This window comes from Sapajus apella, unplaced genomic scaffold (assembly GCF_009761245.1).
Source record: "Sapajus apella isolate SASKATOON/1434 unplaced genomic scaffold, GSC_monkey_1.0 scaffold56, whole genome shotgun sequence".
In the NCBI taxonomy this organism is placed as follows: domain Eukaryota; kingdom Metazoa; phylum Chordata; class Mammalia; order Primates; family Cebidae; genus Sapajus; species Sapajus apella.
In genome coordinates this window covers 8,626,581-8,654,152 of record NW_022436996.1, presented here as the reverse complement: position 1 = coordinate 8,654,152, position 27,572 = coordinate 8,626,581, and the positions used below count along the sequence as shown (strand labels likewise).

General features: G+C 53.9%; 1 protein-coding gene and 1 non-coding gene across 12 annotated transcripts; both read left to right on the top strand.

Annotated features, from left to right (window-relative positions):
- The first annotated feature begins 1,506 nt into the window (after positions 1 to 1,506).
- Positions 1,507 to 1,578, top strand: TRNAC-GCA. Its single transcript has one exon. It is a non-coding gene; the product is annotated as a tRNA-Cys (tRNA).
- A 6,260-nt stretch (positions 1,579 to 7,838) lies between these two features.
- KRBA1 (KRAB-A domain containing 1) lies at positions 7,839 to 27,179 on the top strand. Of its 11 annotated transcripts, none has more exons than XM_032245099.1 (18): positions 7,839 to 8,084; positions 10,507 to 10,691; positions 12,084 to 12,210; positions 12,532 to 12,651; positions 13,349 to 13,504; positions 13,897 to 14,052; positions 15,051 to 15,182; positions 15,399 to 15,572; positions 16,369 to 16,524; positions 17,301 to 17,498; positions 18,002 to 18,175; positions 18,569 to 18,742; positions 20,864 to 21,016; positions 21,554 to 21,736; positions 22,502 to 22,693; positions 22,780 to 22,920; positions 24,034 to 24,144; positions 25,533 to 26,691. In XM_032245099.1, the coding sequence occupies exons 3-18, from the start codon at positions 12,177 to 12,179 to the stop codon at positions 26,369 to 26,371; spliced, it is 3,093 nt and encodes a 1,030-aa protein (XP_032100990.1). In that variant the 5' UTR covers positions 7,839 to 8,084; positions 10,507 to 10,691; positions 12,084 to 12,176; the 3' UTR covers positions 26,372 to 26,691. The 11 variants fall into 11 exon arrangements, with proteins under 11 accessions (XP_032100990.1, XP_032100986.1, XP_032100985.1 ...); XM_032245098.1 differs by lacking the exon at positions 7,839 to 8,084 and adding an exon at positions 8,094 to 8,487; XM_032245095.1 differs by lacking the exon at positions 10,507 to 10,691 and having other exon boundaries at positions 13,900 to 14,052; positions 25,533 to 27,179.
- Positions 27,180 to 27,572: the final 393 nt, after the last annotated feature.

Here is a 27,572-nt window from a genome sequence, read left to right as displayed (position 1 = left end):
AGCACCTTCCTGCTTTTCTATGTCCATATTCCAGTCCCCTCCATGGTCTTGGGTGTGTATAAATCTATTCATATGGCTCTATCTATGAAGTTTTTAGCATTTTTGACCCAATAGAAGACAGGTACAAGAGAAGATAAGAGAGTCTCTTTTAGTAACAGGGTCCTGAACCCAAAGTCAGAAAGAGTGGATTTAATCTGTCAAGGAGTGGAGGGTCCAGCCCTGCTGGGTCTAGAGGGTATTCTCTACGGGTGCGGAGACGAGAGACTGGAGAAATAAAGACACAATACACTGAGATCAAGAGAAAAAGAGTTTGGGCCCAGGGGACCACTACCACCAGTACGCAGGTAGTGGCCCTGAGTACCTGGACACTCTTGACTTTTATTAGGTTCAAAACAGGGGGGCAGGGTAAGTAAGGTGAATCTTCAAATACATCACATGCCTAAAGAACAAGGGTCCCAGGACTTTCAAGTAGCTGAAGCAGGGGGCAGCAAGACGCATCAGCGCTTTATGTTATACTTGCCAAGTAAGAACAAAGGCTTCAAAAATTATGCTACTTCTTACTATATTCAAAAGAGAAACCAGGTGCAGAAGTAGAGAGGGAAAGCAGACACAGATTGCAACCAGTATAGCACAGCACCACATGGAGACAATTAAGCCCCCGGGTAGCTGCGGGTTGGGCTGACTGATATCAGTCTTTCCACAAGAGCACGGTGGGGAAAGGACAGGGAATGTTCTCTTCCAAGGTCTGCTGAGTAGCGGGTGCTTCCCCAAGCACTGGCACTACCACAGAGATTTTATGTGCCCTCCAGCAACCCTTACGCAGGTGTGACAGAGGGCTTGGTTTCAGCATTCAACAGGTTACCTCTGCTGATCAACACCACTAGATGTTCGACTGGTATTAATGCTCTTGCCTGGTGGCCACATTCCACAGTGTCCCTTATCAGTCCCTGACCACAGTAACCTGAACTTCCTAGATAATTATGCATAAAGTACAAGAAGGTTTTAATTAAGGCTTAATATTCAATAAGACTAATATCTAATCACTCATACTTTATATTCAATAAGACTAATAGCTAATCATTCATGATACTTATTCCTAACTAGATTCTCCTTTCTATATTCTATTTATTAAACAGGAACTGGCTGAGGCTTCAGTCTCCTGCCTCGGCACTTATGAGACTTTCTACCTACAAAGGAGTCTGTGTGCCTGGGAAGAACACTAATGTTGAATCTCTGTGGTCAAGTGTGCACTGTGAAGGGCATAGATGAATGACTCTGAAGGCTCTTCAGCTCTAAATGCCAGTGTCAGTCCTCCAGAAAGTGCAAGAAAGCTGCTACAGGAAGGGAAGCTGTCCCTTGTTTTGCATCAGGGAGATATAATTGTAGTTAGGGAGGCTTGGCAGCTTTGAGGAGGCCCAGCTGGAATAAGCAGGTGGTAAAATTTTATAGGAACGGTGAGCATGACGGCACAGATAGAAGGACTTGCTTAGGCTCATATTTCTATCAGGGGGTATAGCTCAGGGGTAGAGCATTTGACTGCAGATCAAGAGGTCCCTGGTTCAAATCCAGGTGCCCCCTGCTTATTCTCATTTTGCTCTCTGGAGCTGGGTTGAAGATTCAGCATCCTTCTCCAATCCTAAATTTTAGGATACTGAGCCTCCCCTAAATCTGGGGGAAAGCCAGGACCAACTTTAAGCCCTGTCACTAAGCATCACAGTCTCAGAGTGGTAAATTCCTCCAACTTGGACTTTTTGTTTCACTTACCAAAGGTTTTGTTCTACCTTTCCTGGTTTTGTTTCACTTTTTCTACAGGTTTTCATGGCCCCAAATCGGTGATGTGATGGTAAATGTTTAATGACCAGCTCTGTCGGGGGTGATCTATAATGTTTTCCAGTTTCACAGAGTGAAAAATAATCCCACCATGGCTAATTTCAAGCTACAAATATGAGATCATGAACATGGAGTTGGGAAGATGTGCTAACAAATAATTCCTGCAAGCCAGCTCAAGCATAACACTGCCCCGATCCACCTTCCCTACAGACGCGTGGGCTCTTTGACCTTGTTCTATCTTCACAAGCCTCCTGACATCAGAGCAGTAGTTCTCACTTGCCCATTCATCTATGGAATCATTCATTCACTCATCACTGGATTCCTACTCAGTGCCAGACACAGGAAAGGCAGAGATAAGCAAGAACTGTCTATGGTGAGCAAAATAGTCCAGTGAAGAAATGATCAAGCAATGACAAGGATAGCTGAACAAAAAAAATAAGGGGGCGCTATTTTTAAATGAAATGTTCTGTTACCATCAACATTCTTAACTAGATAACCTAAAACTCCTCCTACCTCAGGACACCCAGAAATGCAAGATAAAATACAGTGAATGTATATTCTTACATATGTCTCTGAGCTCTCATAACAGTAAAGGATATCTCTAGGGTGGCAGTAGGGGATGAACTAAAACCCTGATAGGTAAATATGAGCTGACCCTGGGAATGCCTGTGGTGGTTGTGGTGAGCTAAACAAGGTGCTTCAGTTTTCATAGCCATGTGAGTATAGGAGATTTGGCTTAAGACCTGAGTCTCCCTGCTCTTGTAACAAGACAAACTCTTAGAAAGCCATAATATTAGTAAAAGCATAGAAAAAAATGTATCCACTTGCATACGAACATAAGACATCTTTCTCTTCCTGGGGAGGCAGAGGGCATCACCCCTGATAATCCATAACCATACACCTATCCTCACACGTGTTAGGGCCTTGAATGTATACTACCTACATGGTTCAGAAATTCCCCAACCTGAAAGTTAACATAAAAAGTACTCAGGCTAACAATGATTTTAGAGTATCCAAAAGAAGCAAAAACAAATTCTGAAGGACATACCCTCAAGCCAGGCTGCACAGCTTTCCTACTGATAAAGCCTGGCTTAAGATGGCCTCACAGTTCAAAGTAATAAAGTATACAAGAAACCAGCCTACTTTGGGTGAGAAACCACAAACAAAATAAAGTCATAAAGTCAGATCATAGAGTTACCAGATAGATACTACAAAGTAAGGATAGTTAAAAATCTTAAAGACATGAAGAATTTAAAGTGTGGGCATCTGTGATTTCTTTTTTTTTTTTTTTTTAAGATGGAGTCTCATTCTTGTTGCTTAAGCTGGAGTGCAATGGTGCAATCTTGGCTCACCGCGACCTCCGTCTCCTGGGTTCAAGTGATTCTCCTGCCTCAGCCTCCCAGATAGCTGAGACTACAGGCACATGCCACCACACCCAGCAAAGTTTTGTATTTTAGTAGAGATGGGGTTTCACCATGTTGGCCAGGATGGTCTCAATCTCTTGACCTCTATTCGCCTGCCTTGGCCTCCCAAAGTGCTGGAATTACAGGCGTGAGCCATTGTGCCCAGCCTGTGATTTTTTTTTTTAAAGCTTAAGCAGATACATGTAAAATGAAAGTGCAGTCACTAAAATTGATCATTTAATTAACAGATTAAACACACATTAGACAAAGCTAAAGAGAGATTTAGGAATGAAAGAATATATATATTTTAACAATTACTAATAATGAAGCATAAAGGTAAAAAAAATGAAAAATATGAAAGAGTAGCTAAAAGAGATGGAGCAGAATAAAGTGGCCAACATATGTCAAATACAAATTCCACAAGAAGAAAGTATAATGGGGAAGAGGCAATATTAAAAGATATAATAGCTGAGAATTTTCCAGACTCGTACAAAGATGTGACACTTCAGATTTAGGACTCATGAGTTCCAAGAAAGGTAAATAAGAGATCCATACCAAGTCAACTGCAGTGAAACTTCATGATACCACAGATAAAGAGATGATTTTAAATGAAGCCAGAAAAGTTAAATTATATGCAAAGAAATAATTAGACTGACAGCAGACTTTTCAACAGCAACAATGAAAGTCAGAAGACAGTGGAATAAAATATTAAAGGCATGAAAGAGAATTCTCTCCTAGAACCTAGAATTCTCTCCATAGCTAAACTATCATTCAAGAGTGAGAAAAATGTAAGACATTTTATATAACAGAAAGTATCTACTTCTAACATATCCTTACTGAAAGAACTTTTAAAAGTTGTGATCAGGAAGAACACTGAACCCAGAAGGAAGGAGAAAGAGGCAAGAAGATAGGGCGAACAAAGGTAGTGGTGAGCACATTGGTAAATCTAAACAGCATAGATTGTATAAAACAAAAGTAATTACTTTAAATGTCAGGAGAGAGGTTTAAAAACAAGATGTAACTAAAAAGAACAATTACAAGACAGAAGGGGAATAATGTGATTAAACTCATATTAAAAAAGCTTTCTATCATTTGGAAGAAGATCTGAAATAATAATTAATATTAGATTCTATTAAAGCAAATATATGTGTAAAATTACAGAGTAACTCCTAAATGAATAGAAGAGGAAAGCATAACTTTCAAGTCAGTAGAAAGAAAAAAGTGAACAAAGAAAATTGATCATACCAATAAAGGAAAATAATGGAGAAAAAGCATAGAAAATCTGAATAAATAGCACAAAATAAGATGGCAGAAATGAATAAAAATACATTGATAATTGCAATAAATGCAAATGGATTATTTGCTAATTATGATAGCGATTGTCAGACTGGATTCAGCAACAACAAAATCTAGTCACTTGCTCTTATATGACACACATCTAAAACATAAATATATGCAAAGTTTGAAATGAAAAGAACAGGAAAAGATATATCAAAGAAATACTCACTCACTGAAATAAAGTTAGTGTAGCTACAGCAATATCAAACAAAATGGATTATATACAAAAAGTATTACTAGGGATAGTGTTACTTTCTAACAATAAAATGAACAACTCCTCAGGAAAATATTACAATTCTAAGTTTGTAAGCACATAGCCTCCAAATACAGGAAGCAAAAGCTGTCACAAATTCAGGGAGAAATTGACAAATGCACAATCTTGATATGAGATTTTTAACACCTCTTTAGTAGCTGATTGTTCCAAAGGCAAAAAGATGGTAAGCCTTAGAAGTCATAAACAAAGTCATTGATAAGCTTGATTTTACAGCTCTAACTAGATCCTACACCAATATTAGAATATATGTACTCTTTTAGGCAAACATGGAACATTTTCAAACATCTATTGCACACTTGGCCACAAAGCAGTCTCAGAAAATTCTAAAATATCAACACCACATACTACATTCTCTGACTATAAGGCAAAACTCAAAAACAAACTGGTAACTCATATAAAAGATTTGCATTTAGAAATTAAAAAGTACTTTTAAATAACCTCATGGATGGAAAAGGGAATCATAATGAAAATTAGAAAATATTTTAAAGTTGCAGCCATTTTCACATGGAGGACTGGCCAGCACAATTTGCCTTTAGAGGAAACTAGCAGATTCGTTTGGGAAAACTGCTGACTAGTTCACCAAAAGTCAATTCACAGAACGACCAGATAGCCAAAAGCCAAATATGGTGAAAGCTAAACCACTGAGTATCAATTTGCTAAACGACCAATTTAAATTATAGATTTTTTTTTTTTTTGAGACAGAGTCTTGCTCTGTCACCCAGGCTGGAGTGCAGTGGTGTGATCTTGGCTCACTGCACCCCCAACTCTGCCTGCTAGGCAATTCTCCCACCTCAGCCTCTCAAGTAGCCGGAATTACAGGGGTGCACCACTCCACCTGGCTAATTTTTGTATTTTTTTGTAGAGATGAGGCTTCACCATGTTGCCCATGCTGGTTTGGAACTCCAGGCTCAAGCAATTTGCCAGCCTTGGCCTCCCAGAGTGCTGGGATTACAGGCAGCAGCAGCCATGCTTGCTCCCAGCAAGGATTTTTTAAAGATGTGTTTCATCTCCACTCCTGCCTTTGTCTGTCCCCAGAGCCACCCAATAAACCCGGTTCAGGACTGGACTTCACAACTATTTTTTAACACACACACAGGGACTGAGGTTAATACAGATGCACCAGGTCAATGGTGCAACTAAAATTTGTGGGGTGGGAGTGCCAGGAAATGTCTCCAGAATTTAAATAATTGGCCATGCAGCAAATTTCATGTTGGTGAACGGCTTTTAGTGACTGATGGTCCACAAACGGGGCAGGAAGCCTAGCCAGGAAGTGGAAGTTTGAATCAAAGAGGTGCCAAGAATCTGCACATGTTAAAAGGTGTATCTTTCTTGAATGGAGATTTCTTTATGAAAGTATTTAAGGCAGGGGTCCCCAATCCGCAGGCTGTGGACCAGTACCAGTCCTGGCCTGTTAGGAGCTGGGCAGCCCAGCAGGAAGTGAGGGGCGGGCAAGCCAGGAGAAGCTTCATCTGTAGCGACAGCCGCTCCCCATGGCTCGCATTATCTCTGAGATCAGCCGCCTGTCAGATCAGCAGGTGCCGGATTCTAGCAGGAGCCAGAACCCTGTTGTGAATGTGGGATGCAGGGTGAGCACTCCTCAGGAGAATCTAATGCCTGGTGATCTGACGTGTAACAGCTTCGTCCCAAAACAACCCCTCTCCCTGTCCATGCAAAAATTCCCTTCCACAAAACTGGGCCAGGGCCCAAAAGGTTGGGGACCCCTGGTTTAGGGGATTTTAAAGTTTAGGGATCAAGGGCCAGAGGGTGGGCGGTGGAAAGGAGCTGGGAGCAGGAACACATTACTGTGAGGGGCCCGCCTCACTTCGGCACGGAGGTGGGACCCGGCCAGAATCCCTGGCGGGGACTTACTCTGAGGGCTGTGGCCTGTAGGGCTCTTGAGATGAGATGTTGGACTTTTAAGATTTCCCTTTTCGCGAGGTGGAGCCCTAGTGATAGCCCCAAGTCCTTGTTCAGTACACACGCCGGTCCTGTGTCTAAGGTGTCTCGGGTATGACTGAGGAGGCTTTGCCCGGGTGGGCGTGCGCCTTTCCTCGGAGACCGGGTCAAGGGGTGTCAGCATCGTACCCCAGAATTCTAGGAGGTGATCACAGCCGGCGCGGCTGAGCTGGGAATTCCCTTTCCTTTTCTCCGATATTGCCTAGGCAGAGCGTGGCCGCAGGGTCTGGACCAGCTTCCAAACCTAGAGCAGCGTCTCCTCTGCTCGGGACCCCAGCCTCCCCTTCCCCTCCAAGCTTCTGCTTGGCACAGCAGGCTCAGCCCCGCAGGCCCCCTTCCCAGAACCTTCTATAAAAATGACGGGGTCCTTCTCCAGACAGGAAAACCAGACTCGCTGCGCCTCGCCCGCACCCGCTGAGACCCCAGCTCTCGCCACGTCCGCCCGGAGCAGGCCTTCAGAGTTCGGGAAACGCAGGGGGAAGCGGAGGAGGGTGGGACCCGCTTCCTTCCAGCATCACACGTTTATTTGAGGCCTACTACGTGCCGGGAATAACTGGGGTTACCACACCAGCAAACAGGCACGCAAAATGTGACACGCAGGTAGGTCACGGCTGTGGCGAGCCGTGATGCGACAGATCTGAGGACGCGCGGCGGCCTGGCCCGGACGGACCCTCGACCCCTTCCACTCCGGGTCGGGTTTCCTGGACCGCAGCCTCTGGGAAAGACGGGTTCCTTTTCATCCCCAGCATCAGCCCCTGGCACATGGGATGCGCTCAGTGCTGGCTGCGGGAAAGAATGGGTGCTGCGCGGCGCTCACCAGTGGACTTGCACGCCCACTGCCGGCCCGGCGGGTCTTGGCGCCCAACCTCTGCCCGCAGCTGTGGGCGGGGATAAGGGCAGGGGTAGCGACTAGGCCGCAGCGGGGTCCGCCCCACCCCTCGTTTCCCTCCCCGCCCCTGTCCCCGCCCCCCGCTTCCGGGCCGGTGCCGCGGCGCATTCTGGGAAGTGTAGTCCGCTCCTACGCCGGCCGGGCCGCCGCGGCTGGGGACTCAGGGCTGAAACGTGACCACCCACCCAAGGATGCGAGGCGCGCGGGGCGGCCTCAACGAGACTGGGGGCGGGCCCGGGCGCGCTCATTCCCGCCCCTCCCCCGCGGCCCAGGGCCCCGCCTCCTCCTGCACCGACCTGGGCCGCCGCCTACGAGGGTCGCGCGCACCCGCGGCTGGCGCCGCGCCGGAAACCGAGGAGTGGCGGGGAGGCTGAGCCCGGGGATGGCGCGCAAGGTAAGGCAGGCGGACGCGCGGACCCCTCGGCGCAGTGCGGCCCCGATGGCCGCTAGGCGGGAAAGAGCTGGGACCCCCCCCACTTCGGGATGGGCTGGGCGGGGCAGAGCAGGCCTAATGCTCGGGGATTCGTGCCGGGAAGTTCAGGTCCTCGGACAACCTCCCTCCAGCTCTCCGCCCCCGGGTACCCACGTCCCAGTATCCACCTGGGGAAACCCCCTCGGCGTGGCTTCTGTCATTACAAGTTATCCCGGTAGGGTGGGCAGGAAGGCCTTGGAGGGAGAGAGTAAATCTCATACTTCTATTCTTGGTGGAATCCTGGATCCCGGGGGGATGGGAACGTGGAAATGGGGAGAAACAGAAGATAGAACGATCCCCAAGTTTTGTCCTGGACAGCCTCCAGGTAAGATGTTTAGATCCGAGAGCTGAAGGGAGAGCCCCAGGCTGTGACAGCCTGGGCACCGTTTGGGCTGGGTTGTGTGTGGGCTGTAACGATGCCAGGAAACTCTGGTGCTGATACCAGCGGGGAGCTGCTGCACGTCCTTCTGGATGGACACCTGGAGCCAGTTCTGCGACCGTGGTGGCTCCTGAACTTCGGCCAGTCTGAGGTCACCATGGATGGGGGTAGTGTGTGACTAGGCAGAGCATACACTGTGCCAGGCCCTTGGCATCATTAGTGCTCCCAAGCATTCGGGGAGGAGGGAGAGGCCAGGCAAATTGGATGTTGTTGGGCAGGGACAGTCAAGTGTTCTTTTCAGGGCTGACTGCACAGTTAAGTAGCCCAGGGACACCCTGGCTGAGACATGCCCATGGCCCCATCCTAAGGCCTCCCCATACCACATACCACAGTTTCCTGTTCTGTAAAATGGTGAGTTTGGGCCACTGACCTTTCAGATTTGATGTTTGGGGAGGGGAATATCCGCACGCCACATAGCTTCACGGAAAAGGTGGCCAGGAGTGACCTTGGGGAGTGGTAGGTTACAGTCAGGTGGAGGGGAGCAAGGAGGGCTCCCAGAAGCCCAGGGGGATGTGAGCACAGCCTCCAGGTTGAGGGGTCCTGGGCCAGGGTCTGATCTGGGAACCTGAGCCTGATACCCACTGGGAGAGCAGGTGTGGGCTGGGAAGGACCCTGAGAGAGGAACAGGTCCAGCAGCCACTGAAGCTGCAGTTTTTGTGCTGGGCTAGTGACACAGTGGAAGGCTGTGTTAGGAGGACCGGTGTGCAACCATGAGCTAGGAGGCTGCCGGGTTACAGCCCCCTGGATCAGCCCAGAAAACTTTTCTCTATTGGTTGGAGAACAGAGGTGAACTGAGGCCTCAGGAGGAAGTCTGGTAGTGTGTGGGCATAGCCAGCCAATGGTGGCCTTCCTCCTCTCAAAGACGAGTATTGTGGCCCAGTATTTGCACACTCCCACTTGCTTTCTCCTTCACATACAAAACCCTCACTCTTCCTTTGCTTTTTTGGGGCAGAGGGAGGCCACTGGCGGAAGCGCCTACCCTGGCCACAGTCAGTTCTCATTCGCATTTTATAAGAATTTGGTCTCAAAACAGCTTGCCTTGAGGCTGAGATGGTGAGAGGCCTGGAAAGCATCTCTTAGGATTCCTGGAAGAGCGGGGATATATTTAGCCTGGAGCAAGAGGCACCGGTGGTCAGGAGCAGTGTGTGGAAGAGCTCAGCTGGCGGGGCAGACCTGCAAGTGGGCGTCAGGCAGACAGGCCTGGTTACAGTATTACTAATCATAGCACTTAGTGTTAATAGTCCCTGCATGGGTTCCAGGCACTCTTCCCATATTTGTTTTGTCTTCACAACATCTCTATGAGGTAGGTTGTTATGATCCTGATATTACAGGTGAGTTCACTGAGACCCAGATGGGTTAGGTTTGACTGAGGTCTCATAACTAATATGAAACAAGGCAGGGATTGGAATTCTGGCAGCCTGGCTCCTGAGGCCAAGCCCCAGTCACCATGCTCTGCCCCAGCCTCTGGGTCCAGAACTTCTTAACAGCCACATCAGGCCAGCAGTGGTACCAATGGAACCAGCACAGCTGGTGTCGTGTTCTTACCTAGGGCTCAGACCTGCCTTGCCAGCTCTGTGTTGAGCCACCAAAATGTCATGTGGGAGCCCTCTGCCTGGCATGAACCAAAATTCCAGACTCCCAGAAGGAAGGCAGGGGTGTGGCACGCACCAGGTTGTTTGCGCAATCTAGGCCTCTTGAGCCACTCCCATCATTTAGGAAATAGTGGGAAGCCTCCTGGCACCTAAGTGCCTAGAAGCCAGCCCAGGGCCCTCCTGCCAAGCAGGCCTTGCCTTCCTAAGGACAGTGGTCTAGAGCTGCTCTGTGAGCTCTTCTGCATAGACCCTGGTGTTGGCTATATTTTCTCTGTTCCAAGATGCCAGGAAGAAATGTAAATGACTCTTTGAGAAAAGTTTTGGAGGGTGTCTGAGACTGTTCCTGAGAGAGAGTGACCATACCTGGGTCAGAGCCACAGAGGTTTGCTCAGGGAGAGTCTGCACATCAAGGCAGGAGGTGAAGGCCATGGGATCTCACTGCCCACGGGCCTCTGGGCCGCAGGCAGGCAGTCACAGGAGGGACTGCCCCTTGCACTGGTAGGTGTGACTGCATGGAACAGGGATGGTTTTGTTTTGTTTTGTTTTTTGAGATAGAGGCTGGAGTGCAATGGCATGATCTCGGCTCACTGCAACCTACGCCTCCCAGGTTCTAGTGATTCTCCTGCCTCAGCCCCCCAAGTAGCTGGGATTGCTGGCGCCCACCACCACGCCTGGCTAATTTTTATATTATTAGTAGATATGGAGTTTCACCATATAGGCCAGAAGCCACCACACCTGACCCGGGACGGTTTTTAGAAATGCTGACTTTGACGGGCGTGGTGCCTCACGCCTGCAATCCCAGAACTTTGGAAGACCAGTGTGGGAGGACCACTTGAGCCTAGGAATTCAAGACCAGCCTGGGCAACATAGTAATATCCTGTCTTTATTAATTAATTAAAATCACTGCCCTGAACAGATGAAACAAGTGGTGAATTATCCTTGCTTTATTAGGAGCATTTTCATTTTCTTCAAGAATTCGTTCTTACAAATAAATAGTTTCACATTCATTTCTCAACACGAAGGACCCGTCCCATAATTTACCTCCCGTTTGCTTAATTTGCACAGTTAATTTTTGCCATAATCTTAAATTCAAGCTTATTGATGCTGGTCATTTTCTAGTGTCTGATGGCCACGTTAAAGTCCACTGAAGGACCATTTTTAAAGAAACTTAGACAAAAATGGTCATGTTATTTTAAAAAGCCACAGGGTAGGAGGAGGTGAGTACAGAGACCAGGAGATGGGATACAGAGTGTAGCGGACCCTGGTGACCCAAAGCTTCCAAGGGCGGCCCCAGGTTTCTTCTGAGCACTTCTCTAACCCGCACACAAACTAGGTGAACAACGCAGCGTATTCTCTGACAGCTCTGCAGGCCTGGAGCCCCCACATCACAGTGTGGGCAGGGCCACACTCCCTCGCAAGGCTCTGGGCAGGATCCTTCTTGCCTCTCGTGGCTTCTGGTGGCCCTGGGCATTCCTTGACTTGTGGCGGCATCACTGCAGTCTCTGCCTGTCTTCACACAGCCTTCTCCCCGTGTGTCTGTCTCTGTGTCTCTTCTGATAAGGATATGAGTCATACTGGACTAAGGGACCCCCTACTTAGGAGTATGACCTAGTCTTAACTAATTCCCACTGCAGTGACCCTGTTTCTAAATAAGGTCCTATTTACAGGCATAGGGGTTAGGACTTCAGAGTGTGTCTGCAGGGACGCAGCTCACCCCCAGCACTGTCTCCTGAGGGGATTCCTACGTGTCAGACCCTGCCCCGGGCTCTGGCTATTCTCCTGCTCCCCAGCATGCACCTGGAGGCCCGGGCAGGGTCGCTAGGTGCAGGGACAGCTAGGCTGGCTCCCCTGGGATGGAACAACCAACCCCCCCGGAGACTGTGCCTGCAGGTGTCCATCACCTTCAAGGACTTGGCCGTGCGGTTCTCGGAGGAGGAGTGGCGGCTCCTGGAGGAGGGGCAGAGGGAGTTCTACCGAGACGTGATGCGGGAGAACTACGAGACGCTGGTGTCTGTGGGTAAGGACGGGAGGCAGCAGCACATGCGGCAGGAGCGGGTGGGCGGTGGCAGGGAGGCCACGGTCCGTGGGACGCGGCAGCCTTAGTCTTTCCACTTGGGGATTGTTCACGCTGCTGCTGTTCTGCATCCCTGGGCTGGGTTCTACGTACAATTAGGTGGGGGTATGCGGTGGCCTCCGAGGTTCCGGCCACTCTGTGGTTCTTTGAGTGTAAGTGATCATGTGAATGTGCACAGACACGCAGTGGCCTGGGCTGCTCCGTGGCCGTGTGCAAGGCGGGGTCACTCCATTTCCAGGGCCACAGTTCCCTCTTCTTTCCCAGGGACAGCTGAGCTGCTCCCCCTCTCTGCTTTCCTGTCACCCCCAGAGCCTGGAGGAGCTGTTGGGGGAGGAAGCCGCACTGATGAGGGGCAGGAGCCTGCTGGTTGCGGAGGTCTCCAGGGTAAGTTATCTGTCAGACTTCTCCTCCCACACACAGGTCCTCAGCCCCTGGCAGTACACAACCTCAGCCTGCCCAGTTCAGCCTCCCACCTCCCTGGCTCCCCTACCGCAGCCTTCTGGACTTCTACCCCTCATGCCTCTGGGCCGGAAGGCTGTCATGCAGAGAAGCACTCAGAGGAAGCCTGGGGTCACCCTGGAAAGTACCTCTTGCCTCAGGCCTCCTCCCTGCCACCACCCTGAAGCCTTATCCCAGCCACCCCTGCAGAACCTGCCCACAGCTCCCAAAAGTCCTGCCACAAGGCTCACTTCCCAAGACCTCAGATGGTGGATGTGCTCCACTGGCCCAGATTGGGTGAGCTGGGCATTTAGGGGGTGCCGGGAAAGGCAGAGAGCCCAGATGGTGGGAGCGGTATGGAAGCAGCCCGCCTGGGCATCCCCCTGGGAGGCAGAGAGATTAACGAGTAACAGAGAACAGAAGAGCCCTGTTACCCAGGCCCTGGCCCCGTGCCCTGGCTTTCCCTTGGCCAGGGCGCCTGGCCTGAGCCCAAGTCCTCGACATCTCACGGGACATGGTGTCTCCTCTGGCAGCTCCTCCTGTGGCTGGGAGGATTATGTGGGATGCTGGCTGTGAAACACACACATGGGTGTGAGTGCTGAGCAGCCGCAGGGGCGCGGGAGTCACTGTGGTCTCTCCACAGAGGGACAGCCCCGGCACAGCCTGCACCTCACCGCCCTGGTACAGCTGGTGAAAGAGATCCCAGAGTTCTTGTTTGGGGAAGTCAAGGGTGCCATGGACAGCCCCAAGAGTGAGAGCCAGGGAGCCAGCCTGGATGAAGAGCAAGCAAGCCCCGAGGGTAAGTCAGATAGCGGAGGCAGTACACACAGCCTCCTCTGCACTCCCCACGATGAAGCACAAGTCCATGGCACTGCACAGTGTGCGGGCTCCCAGGTACAGGCGGGGAGGCAGAGTCACCTGCTGTTCCTCATGGCCAGGCCGTGCTCCCTTGGAGCACATGGGCATAGCTGTCGAGAGGGCAGCTCTGACTTTTTCATGGTGGTTTCTGTGTGGCTTTGTCACCCCCCCATGCCCCGTGGCCCTACTCAGAGCCCAGTGATGACAACACATAGATGGCTGACATCCTGGTTATTGTTAACAGCACATGGCAAGGAAGGGACCCAGAATGTGACAGTGTGACCATGTTAGGGACATCTTACCAGCTGTTGTCTTCTCCCTCTTTCCTGATAGCAGCTGTGGCAAGGGAGCCTTGCCCTCTCCGAGGCCTGCTCAACTGCCTTCCGGACGGCCCTGCCAGCCAGTCCCGCCTGGCCACCACACCCACTGACAGCTCGTGCTCCAGTGGCCCACCTGGTGATGCGGTCCAGGGAAGTCCTCTCCCTACCAGTGAGTCTGACACAGCAGGGACAGGGAGAACCAGCATTTCAAGAGCCCTGAGCATGGCATCAGGGGACCTGGAGCCTATGCCCTCTTCACTTTTTTCTAAGACTCTGTTCCTCTGTTGCTGCATTCTCTTGTTGACAGAGTACCCCAGGGAGCAGGATGTGTTTAGCCTCTGGTGTAAACACCAAAGAAGAGGCGTGATGCCCGGTCCCTGGGAGGCTCTCACCCCGCCCCGATCTCCGAGTACTTTGTACACAGAAAGCCTCCGGCAGTTTCCAGCACGCAGACCCGCGGCAGGCAACAGTCGCATGCTTGTGTGCACTGGCCTGACCTCAGATCATCTCATCACAGCAACCCTATCAGCAGAGCAGGGCAAGGGGAGCTACTAGGATTTCTCTGGGGTCACGTTTTATTTTTAAAACTTCTGACAAATTTTGCATTTGTCTAACTTTTTATGAAAAATAATTCAAATTAAAATGGAATAAAATTGTCACAGGCGGGGAGGCAGAGTCACCTGCGGTTCCTCATGGCCAGGCCATGTGCCGCCCTCGGAGCACATGGGCATAGCTGACGAGAGGGCAGCTCTGACTTTTTCATGGTGGTTTCTGTGTGGCTTTGTCACTCCCCAGAAACATACCCCATTGAGCTGTGGTTTCATCTGGTGTCCAGGGGTTGTTGGGCACACTTGCTCCGGGGCTCTGTGTGCCCTGGTCTGAGAAGCGTGAGTCTGAGATTGTGGCCTACATGTCCAGGTTGCCGGCATCACTTGCCAAGCCAAATTTGGAGGCTGGGCTCGGGGAAGGGTCTCGGGTGTTCACAGTGAACCAGCAGTCTTGCTGTTTACAGTTAAACCAGAAAGAACCAGGGAAAGGCCCTCAGCCCTCCTGGAACAGGGACTTGGGCAGCTGGAGAGGGCTGTCCTCTACGGGGACCAGATCTGAGGTGACTCCTGGAGTCTGGAGCTGGGGCTAGAAAGGCCGTCCTGTCTTCTCCTGCTATAGGAACTGCCAACAAATCATGGCTTACGAGGAAGGAAGGCCCAGGAGCCCCTGGCAGGGAGCCCAGCCCTCCCACCCTTAGCCCCGGCAGGAGGAAGAGCCACGGAGTACAGGAGAGAGGGACCTCACAGGCTGGTGAGAGGCGGGCTTTCCTGAGGGTCATGGCGAAGGGGAGGCCTGTTTAGTTCACACGAGGAGGGCATGCTGCTCCCCGTCCTGGCCTGGTGGCAGCTCCACAAACATATTCTCATGGGTGGGAATCTCAGCTGCCCAGAGAGCCCTGAGTGCCTGCTGCAGCCCCGGGCCCTGTCAGGACTGCACTGACCTCGGCCGACCTTGTGTGTGCCACAGGAATTACTCCTGGGAACAGCCCCTTGCAAGGCCTCATCAACTGTCTGAAGGAAATCCTCGTGCCTGGGCCCCAGCACCCCGAGACATCCCCAGCCTTCCTACCGCCTCTGCCCAGCCTGGGCACGTCCAGGCCATCCAAAGCAGACCTGGGGCCGGGGAGCCCACCCTGGGCAGGTGAGTGCTGGGGTCTCAGGCCAAGGCCTCTGAAGCTTGGTTTGCATTTCAGCAGCGATTCCTCCTGCTCCAAACTGTCTCCCTGAGGAATTGTTACCAGCTTGGCCGCTGCTGTGTTGCCAGGGTCACCTTTCTGGAGCCAGGTGGCTCTCTTAAGGCCAGCGTTTGGTTAGCTGGGAAAAGGAAACTTGGAAGCAGGCTTTGCCCTGGTTTCTTCATGTCCTTTCCCCCTCCCGACCTGAGACCCGAGGGGAAGAGCTGCAGAGCTCATGTGTCACTTTGCATTGATGCCAGGCATGATGCATGGGGTGGGCTTGGGCTCTGGGCAGCGTGGTGTCGGGGCCAGGGCACAGGTCTTGGAGTCAGACCCTGAAAGGCTGCTGACGTCTTGAGCCTTGGCCGTTCCCACACACAGGGTCGTGGTGAGCTTAACCGCAGTCATGTACTTACTGTACAACTCCATCCTCCTCCGATGTAAGTTCTGCTCAGGACCCACAGAGTGGTCTCGAGCAGTGACCCCGACAGCCCACTTTCCTCAATTTGTCCTCAGAGTGATGCCTTATGTCTGCCTTCAGGGCGACTTCTATGCCTTCCCTCTTTGCCCCATCCAGTTCTGGTGGGTGCGTGGACCCAGGCACAGAGAAGACAGTGGCCCTCACAAGACTCAGTGAACCGCTGGAAGTTCCTCATCTTCAGAGTTGTTCCTGTGCCCTTCTAACTTGTCCCCTGTTTGTTGTTTGTCATGAAGGCTGAGGATACTGGGCTCCGGGTGAAAACGTGTTCCTTTTTCCTTTAGTGAAGACAGAGGCAGCTTCAGGGGACTGTCCCCTCCAGGGTCTGCTGAACTGTCTGAAGGAGCTTCCCGAGGCCCAGGCCAGGCATCCCAGTCCCTCAGGAGTGGGGGACCCACGACTACAGGAGGATCCAGGGGCCTGGAAAAGGGGTTCTGGAGGTAAAGGCTTCTCACTGGGCTGGGAAGGCCCCCATACGTCCTCCATGACCCTGCCCCAGGCAGGGCGATAGGTGGCCCCCACCATAGACACTCAGGCCCCCACACTGGCCTGTCAGGGAGTGGAGCCAGACGCAAGGGATCCTCACTGTGTAAATGGAGTGAGCTGTGTAGGAGGGGCTCGGCCAGCACTTGAGAATTCTCAGGCTGGCTCTTAGAGGAAGAGCTGGACGTTCCAAACGGAAAGTGGGGAGGGAGCAAGACCAAGAAAGCGAGGATGGAGTTCTAGCCCAGCAGACACGCAGCTCATCGTGATTTAGGGTCCCTGTGTGTTTGAGCCAGGTTGGCATAACTGAAATTTGGGGTTCCTGCTATGTGTGTGAGGGCTGGGAACCCCAAATCCTAATTATGCCCACCCAGCCCACACATGGGTTCATGTTTCCGTGCATGTCACCTCAGCTTGTTACTTCTCAGAACAAAGCCCTGGGCAGCTGGGTGGAGTCAGGCATGCTGGCCATGGGGAAAGACATGACTGGTGCTGTCCGGGGACTTAAGGCCTGGAAGAAACCTCGGAGGCACCCCAAGGGGCCATGGTAGGGGAGGAGATGTGTGACTCAGTCTCTCTGCTGGTGATTGACAAATGACAGAAGTCTGAGCCAGTGACTGCCATGGAGGCACAGGGCTCTTGGAAGCCCCTCCTAACCCTATAAAGGCTTCAAGGGACTCTCAAGGCGAGTTCAGGCCTGAATCCTGGGCTTCCTAGTGGCTTCTTCCTGCAGGGTCTGGACACCTCCTGACCCCCCCTCCCCATCCTGGTCCTGGAGCTGGTGGCCAGGTCTCTGTGAAGATGGAGAACAGCTGGGTCCAGAGCTCCCCAGGACCCGCATCTTGTCAGCCTGGCAGGCAGTCCCTCAGCCCCTCTGCCATGAGAGACACCAGAGGAGTCCCTGGGGCCAGCTGGGGCCCTGAGGCTGAAGGTGAGGCCTGGGGTTGGCTGAGGCTCAAGGTGAGGCCTCGGGTTGGCAGTGGCTGAAGGTGAGGCCTGGGGTTGGCTGCTCCGGTGGTCCTTACCATGGGCTTGTCAGTCCCTGGCAAGGTTACTGCAGACTCCAGGAAAGCAGCTGTCAGCAGGGAGCTGTCCCCTGGCCTTCCTTCCTAAGCAGTGAATCCCTTCCTCCAGGTCCTCCTCAGCCCAGGCCCTTGCCCAAGCCCCCCTACCTTGGACCTTCACTTTGCAGTGATTCCTGGCCCCGGAAGCTGGCCCTGCTGACATGTGTCCCTCCTCACTCCCCTCCTATCTTCACGCCTTCCAGGGAGCGGGGTGGGGTACGAGAGCAGATCTGTTCCCCACTGAAGGGTTTCTTGCCTGGGGGGGTCCCAGAGCCTGGTGCAGGACTCACCACCCCGCAGAAAGCCCACGGTTCTGTTGGGCAGGGTTGGGGTGTGTGGGAGATAGTGACCGGGTGCTCTCCCATCCCAGCTGCCGGTGCCTCAAGCTCACCGCTGGAAGCCCTGGAAGCCTGTCTGAAGGGCATTCCCCCAAGCAGGCCATCACCTTCGCAGCCGCCGGCCACCTCTTGGTCACAGAACCCCCAGCCAGGAGACTGTGGGTCTCAGAGGACTGAAGTGCAGCCCCACAGATCACACAGTGAAGGTAGATTGTGGCTATGGGTGTGGGGTGGCGTGTCCCTGGGTGGGCTGCAGAGGCAGGTGCTGAGACTGTGGGGTCATTGTCTTCCCCGCCTCTTGAGGCACAGGCCCACTCACTCTAGGTCCCCTTTCATTCTCACCCCCAAACAGCTGCCCGCATTTGGTGACAGCCAGTGCAGATCTTCCTGCCCTACTTCCTTCTCAGAACTCTCCAGTCACACAAGACTCACTGTGGGGTTTCTGTGGGGAACATGCCGCAGGAATTTAATCAGTACCATAGGGAAGCCCTAGTGGGAGGTATTCAGGAGAGGGTCTTCTGGTGCCCGTGCACTCCAGGGCCCAGGGGTCTCTTCTCCAGTGAGCCCCCCAGTGACCACAACTGTGCTGTTCCCTGCAGAAGTGACCAGGGAGCCTGTTCTGCCTCTGGGCCTGCAGGGCTGTTTGAGAGATGGCCCCTCCCGGCCCCTGGCCCCCCGAGGAACCCCCACCAGCTTTTCCTCAACCAGCAGCACCGACTGGGACCTGGATTTTGGGAGCCCTGTGGGGAGCCAGGGGCAGCGGCCTGGAAAAGGTGAGCTGGGCCAGCCCAAGGCTGGGGTTCATCCAGGGGACTCACCGAGAGGACTCAAGACATCCCCTGCCCGGTCTCTCTGGCTTGACTGGGTCAGACCCCTATGCCAGTGCTGGGAGCAGAGCCAGGGATACTGAGGCAGGAACACAGGCGGGACTTATCTTAGGCGGGTTGTGGGAGCTGAGGGTGGAGAGGGGGCTCCGTTTTAGTGACTTGTCTCAGGAGGGACAGGATAATGTCTAAGATTTCTTTTAAAATCTCTTTTTGGGCTGGGCACAGTGGCTCACACTTGTAACACCAGCACTTTGGGAGGCTGAGGCAGGAAGATCAGTTGAGGCCAGGAGTTTTGAGACCAGCCTGGGTAACACAGTAAGACACCATCTCTATAGAAAATTTAAAAAATTATCTGGGTGGAGGGGCACATGCCTTTAGTCCCAGCTACTCAGGAAGCGGAGGGATCACTTGAGCCGTGGCGTTTGGGGCTGTGGTGAACTATGATCACACCACTGCACTCCAGCCTGGGTGACAGTGAGACCCCATCTGATAAATAAATAAATATAACAATTTCCTTTTGCATTGAATTCCTTACCCTAGCCACAAAGAATTGCCTGTAATATGAGACTGACCTCCAGCTTAGGAAAATGTACAGTGAGGTTCATGTCAGAGACACTTGGGAGTGTGCTTGGTGACCTGTGCTTCCCTGGTCACTCCAGTGGAGTCATTGCTGCAGACTTGGGGCTCTTGCGGGACCCTCAGCATCCCCTCTTGGCCTTCTTCTTTCCCCCACCCGAAAAACCCGAGTCCTCTTTGTCTGAGTTGTCCTGTGGACCTAGTCCCTCCACGCTTGCCTGTGTTCTGGCTGCAAACATATTTCCTGAACAGGCCTCTCGCTGCAGCCATGGCTCTAGCCAGGCCTGTGGGGCTTGTAGAAAAGGCCTGGGACCTGCCAGCATCCACAGCAGCCTGAAATCCCAAGCCCCACTGTGGATTAACCCCTTGGGTGTGGGGCATTTTCCTCAAAATGCAACTGACTTCATAGGTAATACAATCACATAGCTTCATTCAAAAGCTAAAAAGGTTATGTGGGAAAAATGAAGTCTTCTTCCCTTGTCTGTCCTCCAGCCCCTCCTGCCACTGCTGTGAGTTCACTGCCCTCCTTCTCCTCACAGAGGGCAGCATCTATACATGTCCCCTCCAGTCTTTGTCATCAGCTTTTGTCTTTGACCTGTTTGTATACGTTCATATTCCTTGGCCACCAGCACCAGTTTCTTCTTTCGAACAGCAGCGTGGTATTCGGTAGCATGCTACATGCATCCTGCTTGTTTTCTACGTAACCCAAACTGCAGGAAATTTCACACTGCCTTTCAGAAGCTTCCAGCCACCTCCCGGCTCCCTCTGTTGCCCCAGAACTCAGCGGATGTGCTGTGGAGAAAATGCATGCGGAGGTCCTCTGCCTTCCACACTGCCCTTCCAGCCCATGGACATTCAGAAGTTCTGAGGATTGCTCTCTTGCCCTATGCCTGGGCCCAGAAGCATGAGCAGACACCTCCAGGAAAGAGAGTGGCAGCACTGTCTGCCCCATAGGAAGGGCTCTCCTCGCTCCAGCGTTGCAGTCCATCTAGTTCCCGTTGTTCGCGTAGCTGTCACTGGAAATAGGATGTTTGCGGCGTGTTTAGTTCTTGCTGAGTTGAAGCTGCATGTGTGTTGGCCTGTCCTGGCCCAGACGCGAGGGGGCCTGTGTTGTTCCCCTGCTGTGAGTGGTGAAGGAAGCCTTAGCACATTCCATCTCCAGGGCCATCCCCTGTGCTGGCCACACAGGATGTGTCGTCCCTCACAGTGGTGGCAGCTGGGTGTGCTCAGGAGGACTAGAACCCACATCTGTGGCCAGTGTCCTCATAACAGCTGCAGACTGAGCTTCTGTGTGGGTGGCCAGACAGGTCCGACTTCTTCCACGGCAGCCAAAGCAGGGCCACCCCTGAGCCAGGGCTGACAAGTCCAGTGCTCTGTACCTAGCACCCCCGCAACCCCCCCTCGCTGGACACAGCAGAAGAGGGGAGGCTTCTGCGGTTCACAGAGATTGAGCTACAGCCCTCCTCATCTGCGAACGCTTGCTCTTCACAGGAAGCCCACCGGGAAGCTCCCCGCTGCAGGGCCTGGAGAACTGTCTCAAGGAGATAGCCGTTCCTGTGCCGTGGCCTGCCTGGCCCTGCTCCTCAGCAGCAGACAGGGGACCGAGGAGAGCAGAGCCCAGGCCCTGGACAGCAGACAAGGAAGGTAATAGTGGCTGCCGGGGCCCTGCACGTAGACAGGGCATCTCCGAGGATGCCCTGGGTGCTGCACCTGTGGGCTCACATCCCCACCTGAGCCAACATGGTGCTCTGGAAACAGGCCTGGGCAGAGCCATATTGGAGGCCAGAATGCCAGATAGTCTGTTCAGCACACATGTGCAGACCTGCTGGCATCTGAGCGACGGGGACGGGGACACCTTAGCGCCACTCTCTGTGGCTCCAGTCCCGGCTGGAGCTGGCTCCTTGAGGCTGAGTGTCCTTGTCCTAGCCGTGCTGGCCCCACGTGTCTTAGTGTCTAGGCACCAGTCTCTGAGCCCAGGGGTCCATGCAGCTGGGTCTGGGAACAGAGAGGTTCTGGAGGGTTCGGTTGCTCCCAGGAACACAGCAGGCTGGGTGTTTCCCACTCCTGATGCTGGTGTGACTGAGAGCCTAGCAACAGCAGAAACTGTTCCCTGTCCCTTCTGTGGCAGTATGAGGCTGACACAGTGGGGCTGACAGGCCTTCTGGTTTCTCTTTAAAACAGGACTGAGGGCCGAGGCCTGTGAGTCAGCCCGTCTCGGGCAGGGTGGGGGAGAAGCGCCCACCCGGAGCCTCCATCTGGCCAGCCCACAGGTGTTCACCTCCAGCTGCGTCCCTACCTGCCACCAGCGGGGGCTCAAAGACCCCGGGGCCACCAGGCCACGAGTGTGGAGGTGGCTCCCAGAGGGTGAGCTGGCACCTGCCCTTGGTGCTGACAACCACGCTTTAGTTAAAGTGTTTTGGCAAGGAAATAGACTTCCCCTCTCGGTCCCTCTTTTCCTTCCCCACGCCCCATCCTTTCCCCAGAGGACAGAAGCTGGTGCCAAACAGAAACTAAGGTTCACTAAACAAGAAGATAAAGTGTCACAAAGTGACAAGAAGTGGGGACGGGAAGATCATTGTGTCCATCCATCGGGTTTCTCCAGTGGAGAAGCTTCTTGGGGGCTCCCGCTGTCCACTGCTGCTTCTTGGTTTAACTTCCAGCAGGATTCCTTCCTGGATCTGCTGCAGGGCTGGTGGGATGCCTTTGCTGAATACATGCGGTGTTGCTGACCCTCCCGCCAGATGAGGGCGGGCCCCAACAGAACCCCGCCCTTGGGCTCCTGACCCCTGTGAGATACTTGGGTGCAGGGATGGCACCTCCCGGGGGGAGAGGCCGCCTGACCTCTGAGACCTAGGCCTGGCTAGAACCTGACTGCTAATGGCTTCCAAGGACTGGAGATTCCCGGAAAGTTCGCCGGCAGACTTTCCAAAGCTGCTGGGGTCCTGGCCAGGCTCTGGCTTCACTTTTGTCCTACTTCTATGGCAGGAGAGGGAGCCATTTAGAGTCCCCCAGAACTCATGTTGGGTGTGGGCTGAGCTGAAAGGGCCCGGTTCTGTGTGCCCAGACACTAAGGCAGAGGCCTGGCTCTCTTGAGGCTGATGACAGAGCACTCTCTGGTCCCCTGCCCAGGGCCTGCCCCCAAGCCCTCCCCGCTGCACTGTCTGGAGAGCGCCCTGAGGGGTATCCTGCCTGTGCGGCCCTTACGCTTCGCCTGCGTGGCAGGCACCAGCCCCAGCCCCAGCCCCGGCTCCAGCTCCAGCTTCAGCGGCTCTGAAGAAGACCCGAGGCCAGAGCCTGAGCTCTGGAGGCCGCTCCTCCAGGGTGAGCCTGTGTGGGGAGGGAGGATGGCGGGGTGTGTGCCAGGGCACTGGTCATCACTCTGATGCCAGCTTTGTTTGTGGTATTAGAGAGGGACCGCCTTCCCAGCTGTAAGCCTCCTGTTCCTCTGTCCCCATGTCCCGGTGGGACTCCCACTGGCAGCAGTGGCAGCAGTCCTGGTGAAGACCCCAGGAGAACAGAGCCCAGATACTGCAGTGGCCTTGGTGCAGGTGAGCCTGGGGTTTCCTGAGGGGCTGCCCGTGCATCCCCCAGAGGGCCAGGAGGCCAGACTGGATCCTCTGAGTCCCACCTGTCACTTTGCCTGGCTCTTGCCAGGGAGTCTTGTACATTAGCAGTGCTTTAGTTCCTTGTAGGGTGAGCTGTGTCCAAGAGGAAGGGCAGGGCTGCTGGTGTGCTGGTGAGCAGCTGCAGGGAGGTCTGGGCCACCTGCTTGATGCCACATACACGGCGTATACATTTGCTAATATACACACCTGTGTGTAGACAGATATGGATGTGTTTATACAATAATAGTGTATGCTTTTAAAACTTGGCAATCAACAACAAAAGTCTCAAGTGAGATTTCCCCACCTGGGGGACGTCTTTCCTAGCATTAGGAAAGCTAGAAATGCTGCCTGCTACCCCAGGCCACCTTGCTTCTCAGTCTCACTGTGACCCACTGTTTGCTCCCAGCAGGAAAAGCAGAAGGTGGGACAGGAGACAGGTCCCAGTTGCCTGGGAGAAAAGAGAGTTTAGAGGGTACCTGCTGGCCTGGCCCCTCAGGAGTGCTGGAGGACAAGGGGGAGGAGGAGGGAGAAGCAGTGGTGGAGGAAGGGGAGGAGGATGAGGAGGCCAGAAATGGCCAGGGGAGGGAGCTCTCCCCAACTTCTGCCTGGCTCCATGGCAGGCCCTGGCCCTGTTCTCTGTAGGCCCAGGCTGTACCACATTCCTCACTACCCAGTGGGCCTGGTGGAAAATGGCAGAGTGGGCTGGGTGTGGACCAGGATGCCCCCACACGCCCTTGGAAGTCTCACTGGGGCAGGACTCGCAGATCAGAAGATCAGAGCCCTTTCTCCCAGCTTCCTCCCCAGCCGCCGCCTCCTGCCGGAGCCCCCTCCAGACAGGGCAGGAACACCACACACATGGACCACAGTGTGGTGTCTGGCTCCCTTCTTCCCTTCTGGCCCTTCCACCAGAATTAGGCTCCCTCATGGGTTGAGTGTCCGTCTTCCATCTCATTTCCCCGTTGTTTAAAAGCTGAGAGGTTGATATTCCAGGGTATGTCAGAATGGCTCTGGCCGAATGATCACCTCCCTGCCCCAAGGTCTCTGTGCTCTCTGCAGGTGCAGCTGGGGATCCCAGCCCTGTTTCTCGGCTGGAGAAAAGGCCTGGGCCCAGGGTTGGTGAAGCCTCCAGAGGCCTGGAGCCTGGACACGGAAGACCCAGAGTTGCAGGTGAACTGGTGGCTTCCCCCATTCCCTCTGCACGGGCCAGGACCCAGAGTCCCAGCTTGGCGAAAATAGCCTTTCAGGTTTTGGGTCATGGGTAGGAAGGTTCAGCCTGCATATTTCATTTCAGTGTTTATTATAGAACCAGTTAGATTTTCATAAAAGCAGACACACCTTTTAGAGGTGGAAACTGAGAAGTGATGAATCAAAGTTTGGGGTTTGAGGGGACTTTAGAGAATAGGTGAGGAAACTGAGACCAGGATGACCTGGCCACGGTCATTGTGAGAGTGTTGGCTCCATGTCACACACCTGCCCCTGCGGACCCATGGTAGAGACATGCAGGGGGCTGGCACCTGGTGCCCTGGGTCCCTCGGGGACAGCCCCATACCAGGAGCTTTCAGTGTGGCCTGCAGCAGGTGCTCTTATTGGTTTGGGGTGTTGGCTTCTGTCCCAGCCACCGCTTTGCTGAGAGCTCTGAGCTGCCTGGGGCCACCCAGCCTCCTATCCTCTGTATATGTCCTGGCTGGGGTCTCCAGGCCGAGAACTTGACCAAACAGTGGTTGGGTCCTTTAGCTACTCCAGTCTTCACTTTTTCCTGGGTTTAAAGCCCTGGAACGTGCTGGAAAGAGAAGGGCAGAGCCATAGCTGGGGACTCAGAGAAACGGGGAAGACACCATCTCTGCACCCAGCCTGGGGCTGAGCAGAGTGGGAATGGCAGGGGCCTGGCCAAGCCTTCCTAGTGGTTTGCCCAGGGTTGGGACCAGCTCCAGGGGAACTTAGGGTGAAGGATTAGGTGACCTTATAAAAAAAAAAAAAAAAAGCTTATGACTTTATGACTTAAATTCCTATGAATCTGTAAATTCTGAATAGGGAGAGTAAAGGCAAAAGGGAGTGGGAACCCTTGTGGTTTGCCTGTAGCCAATAGCACTGAGTACTGGAGTGGCCTAGGGTCACCCCACAAGAAATGTGCAGGAGACCCTTGGCTGGCCTGGCCTTCCTGGCCCATCTCCTGGATGGTCCGCACGGCCTTGGCCTCATGCTGTCCTGGGTGGTCTGGGCCCTTCTCACTGACTCCCAGGGCAGAGCTGCCATGTGGTCTCATCAACAACACAAAGACCCCCCAATTCCTAGAGGGTCTAGGAAAGCCTGGTTACCACGGAACCCCAACCTGCGGTTATCCTCCCTATCAGTTTGTGGAACAGCCAGGAGACGTAGCCAGTTTTCATGTCATAAGCATTGGCATCAGTGTTCTCAGGCCCGACTCGCCTTCCTTCCCTTCTGGAAGCTGGGCCTTAGAGGAGGCAGGGTACTGAGCGCCCTAGTTCAGGGTACTGCTGGGGAGAGACAGGTCCTTACAGACCAGGAACTCTGACCGGTCCTTGCTCTGGTTTTAGCCAAAACCCATGGGCAGCTGCTCCCCCAGGGCCTACCTGAGCTGCCCCGTGAGTCTCCCCCTCAGGAGCTGCCCCCTCTGGAAGCCGCACCTCCTGCCTTGCCAGCCGCGTCCCCGCAGCCGCCGTGCCCCTGTGGGAAGCCCCTACAGCAGGAGCTGCACAGCCTTGGTGCTGCCCTCGCAGAGAAGCTGGATCGGCTTGCCACGGCGCTGGCAGGCCTGGCTCAGGAGGTGGCCACCATGAGGACCCAGGTGAATCGGCTGGGGAGGCGCCCCCAAGGCCCTGGGCGGATAGGCCAAGCTTCCTGGATGTGGACCCTCCCTCGGGGACCTCGCTGGGCTCATGGCCCTGGTCACAGACACCTACCCTACTGGAGGCAGAAGGGCCCCACCAGGCCTAAACCAAAGATTCTGCGCAGCCAGGGAGAGGGCTGCAGGGCTGGTGACCGGCCGGGACTCTCCAGAGGGACCGCTCACCGGGCACCTCTGCTGCCTTCAGACGCTCCGCCGGCAGAAGCTCCAGGGCTCCACCGCAGCCCTTCCCAGCAGCTGCGGTCCTCCACACCCAGCTGCCACACTGCGCCAGCGGCACACTCCCTCCTGGGACATTCCGGGGGCCGCCAGAGCCCCCTTCCTCCTTTAGTGCCTGCTGCCTTACCCCTGCAGGGAGCCTCTCCTGCCACCAGTGCGGATGCAGACGTGCCGAACTCGGGATTGGCACCAGCCGGGATCCCAGACCTGCCCAAGGATCCGAGCAGCCTGCTGGGAGGAGTCCCGAGAGCTCTCCAGGAGGAACTGTGGGGCGGGGAGCACAGGGACCCAAGGTGGGGGGCGCATTAATAGCATTCCTCATCCCCACCTCTGCTTATTCTTGCTGAGGGTGCAGTGGTGTCGTGGAAGCCCCGTCACACCACCCCAGGCCACCCTCCCAGGAGACACAATCTCTCTTCCTGTTGCTGGGAGCCCCGCCCTTTGTCCCAACTGTGCAGATACCCCAGGTGCTGTTTGCTCGGGAGGCTGCTGTGGGGGTGACTTGCTCAGCCTCTGTCTGGCCTTCTTGGCTCAGATTCAATCCAATGCTGCTTCCCTCCCCGTCCTTCCCACTGGAACCGCCCAAGCTTGTAGGTGTATGTTGTGCACAGGCCATGTGCGCCCCACACATGCAGGGGGTGCCCCACACATGCAGGGGGTGCCCCACACAGCTGGAGCAGCCAGGAGAGTGCCTCCTAATCACCAGCCATTCCTGATCCCAGGAGCCACGAAAGGCTGGGCTCTTGCCTTCTTGGAGTAAATATGGGCACAGATTTCATTTGGCAGAACTCGGCCCCTTGGTCTAAGCTGGACTTAACCCTGTGGATTCTGAAATTAAAGAAGTGAGTAGCTAAGGAAGGGCCTGCCTCTTGTAGAAGGGAGCTCCAGGGGGTCCACGCCAGGCGGGGCTGGTTGTGCCACCACACGCTGCCGCCTTTCCCAGACATCCTTGAGAACTTTCAAGAGTGTGCCAGGAAGGGCGAGGGAATTCCCACAGGACTCCCGGGGCACATACTCTGTGAGTCCCCTGCGGCTGCCACACAGAGGAGCTCTGACTGGGCAGCTTCAACAGCAGCACTTGCTGTCTCTGTCCTGGAAGCCAGAAGTCTACAGTCCAGGTGTTGTCAGGATCGGTTCCTTCTCGGCTGAGAGGGGGGATCTGCCCAGGGCCTCTCCTTGCCTATAGATGGCTCTCTTCCTGTTCAGATGGTGTTTTCTACCCATCTGTCTCCAAATTCCCCCTTCATATCAGGGCTGCAGTTGTTTGGGGTTGTGACCCACCCTAATGAGTTCATTTTAACCTGACGACCTCTCTAAAGAACCCCTCTCCAAGGGAGGTCACATTCAGAGGTACTGGAGATTAGGCCTTCACCATGTACACTTGGGGAGGGGCACGGTTCAGCCTATAACACACCGGAAGGGCTGGGCCAGTCTTCGGTTTGTCTTGGGAAAAGGCATGACCAGGTGTTGCTAGCCCACTTCTGTGCTGGTGACCGGAATGTGTCTTCTC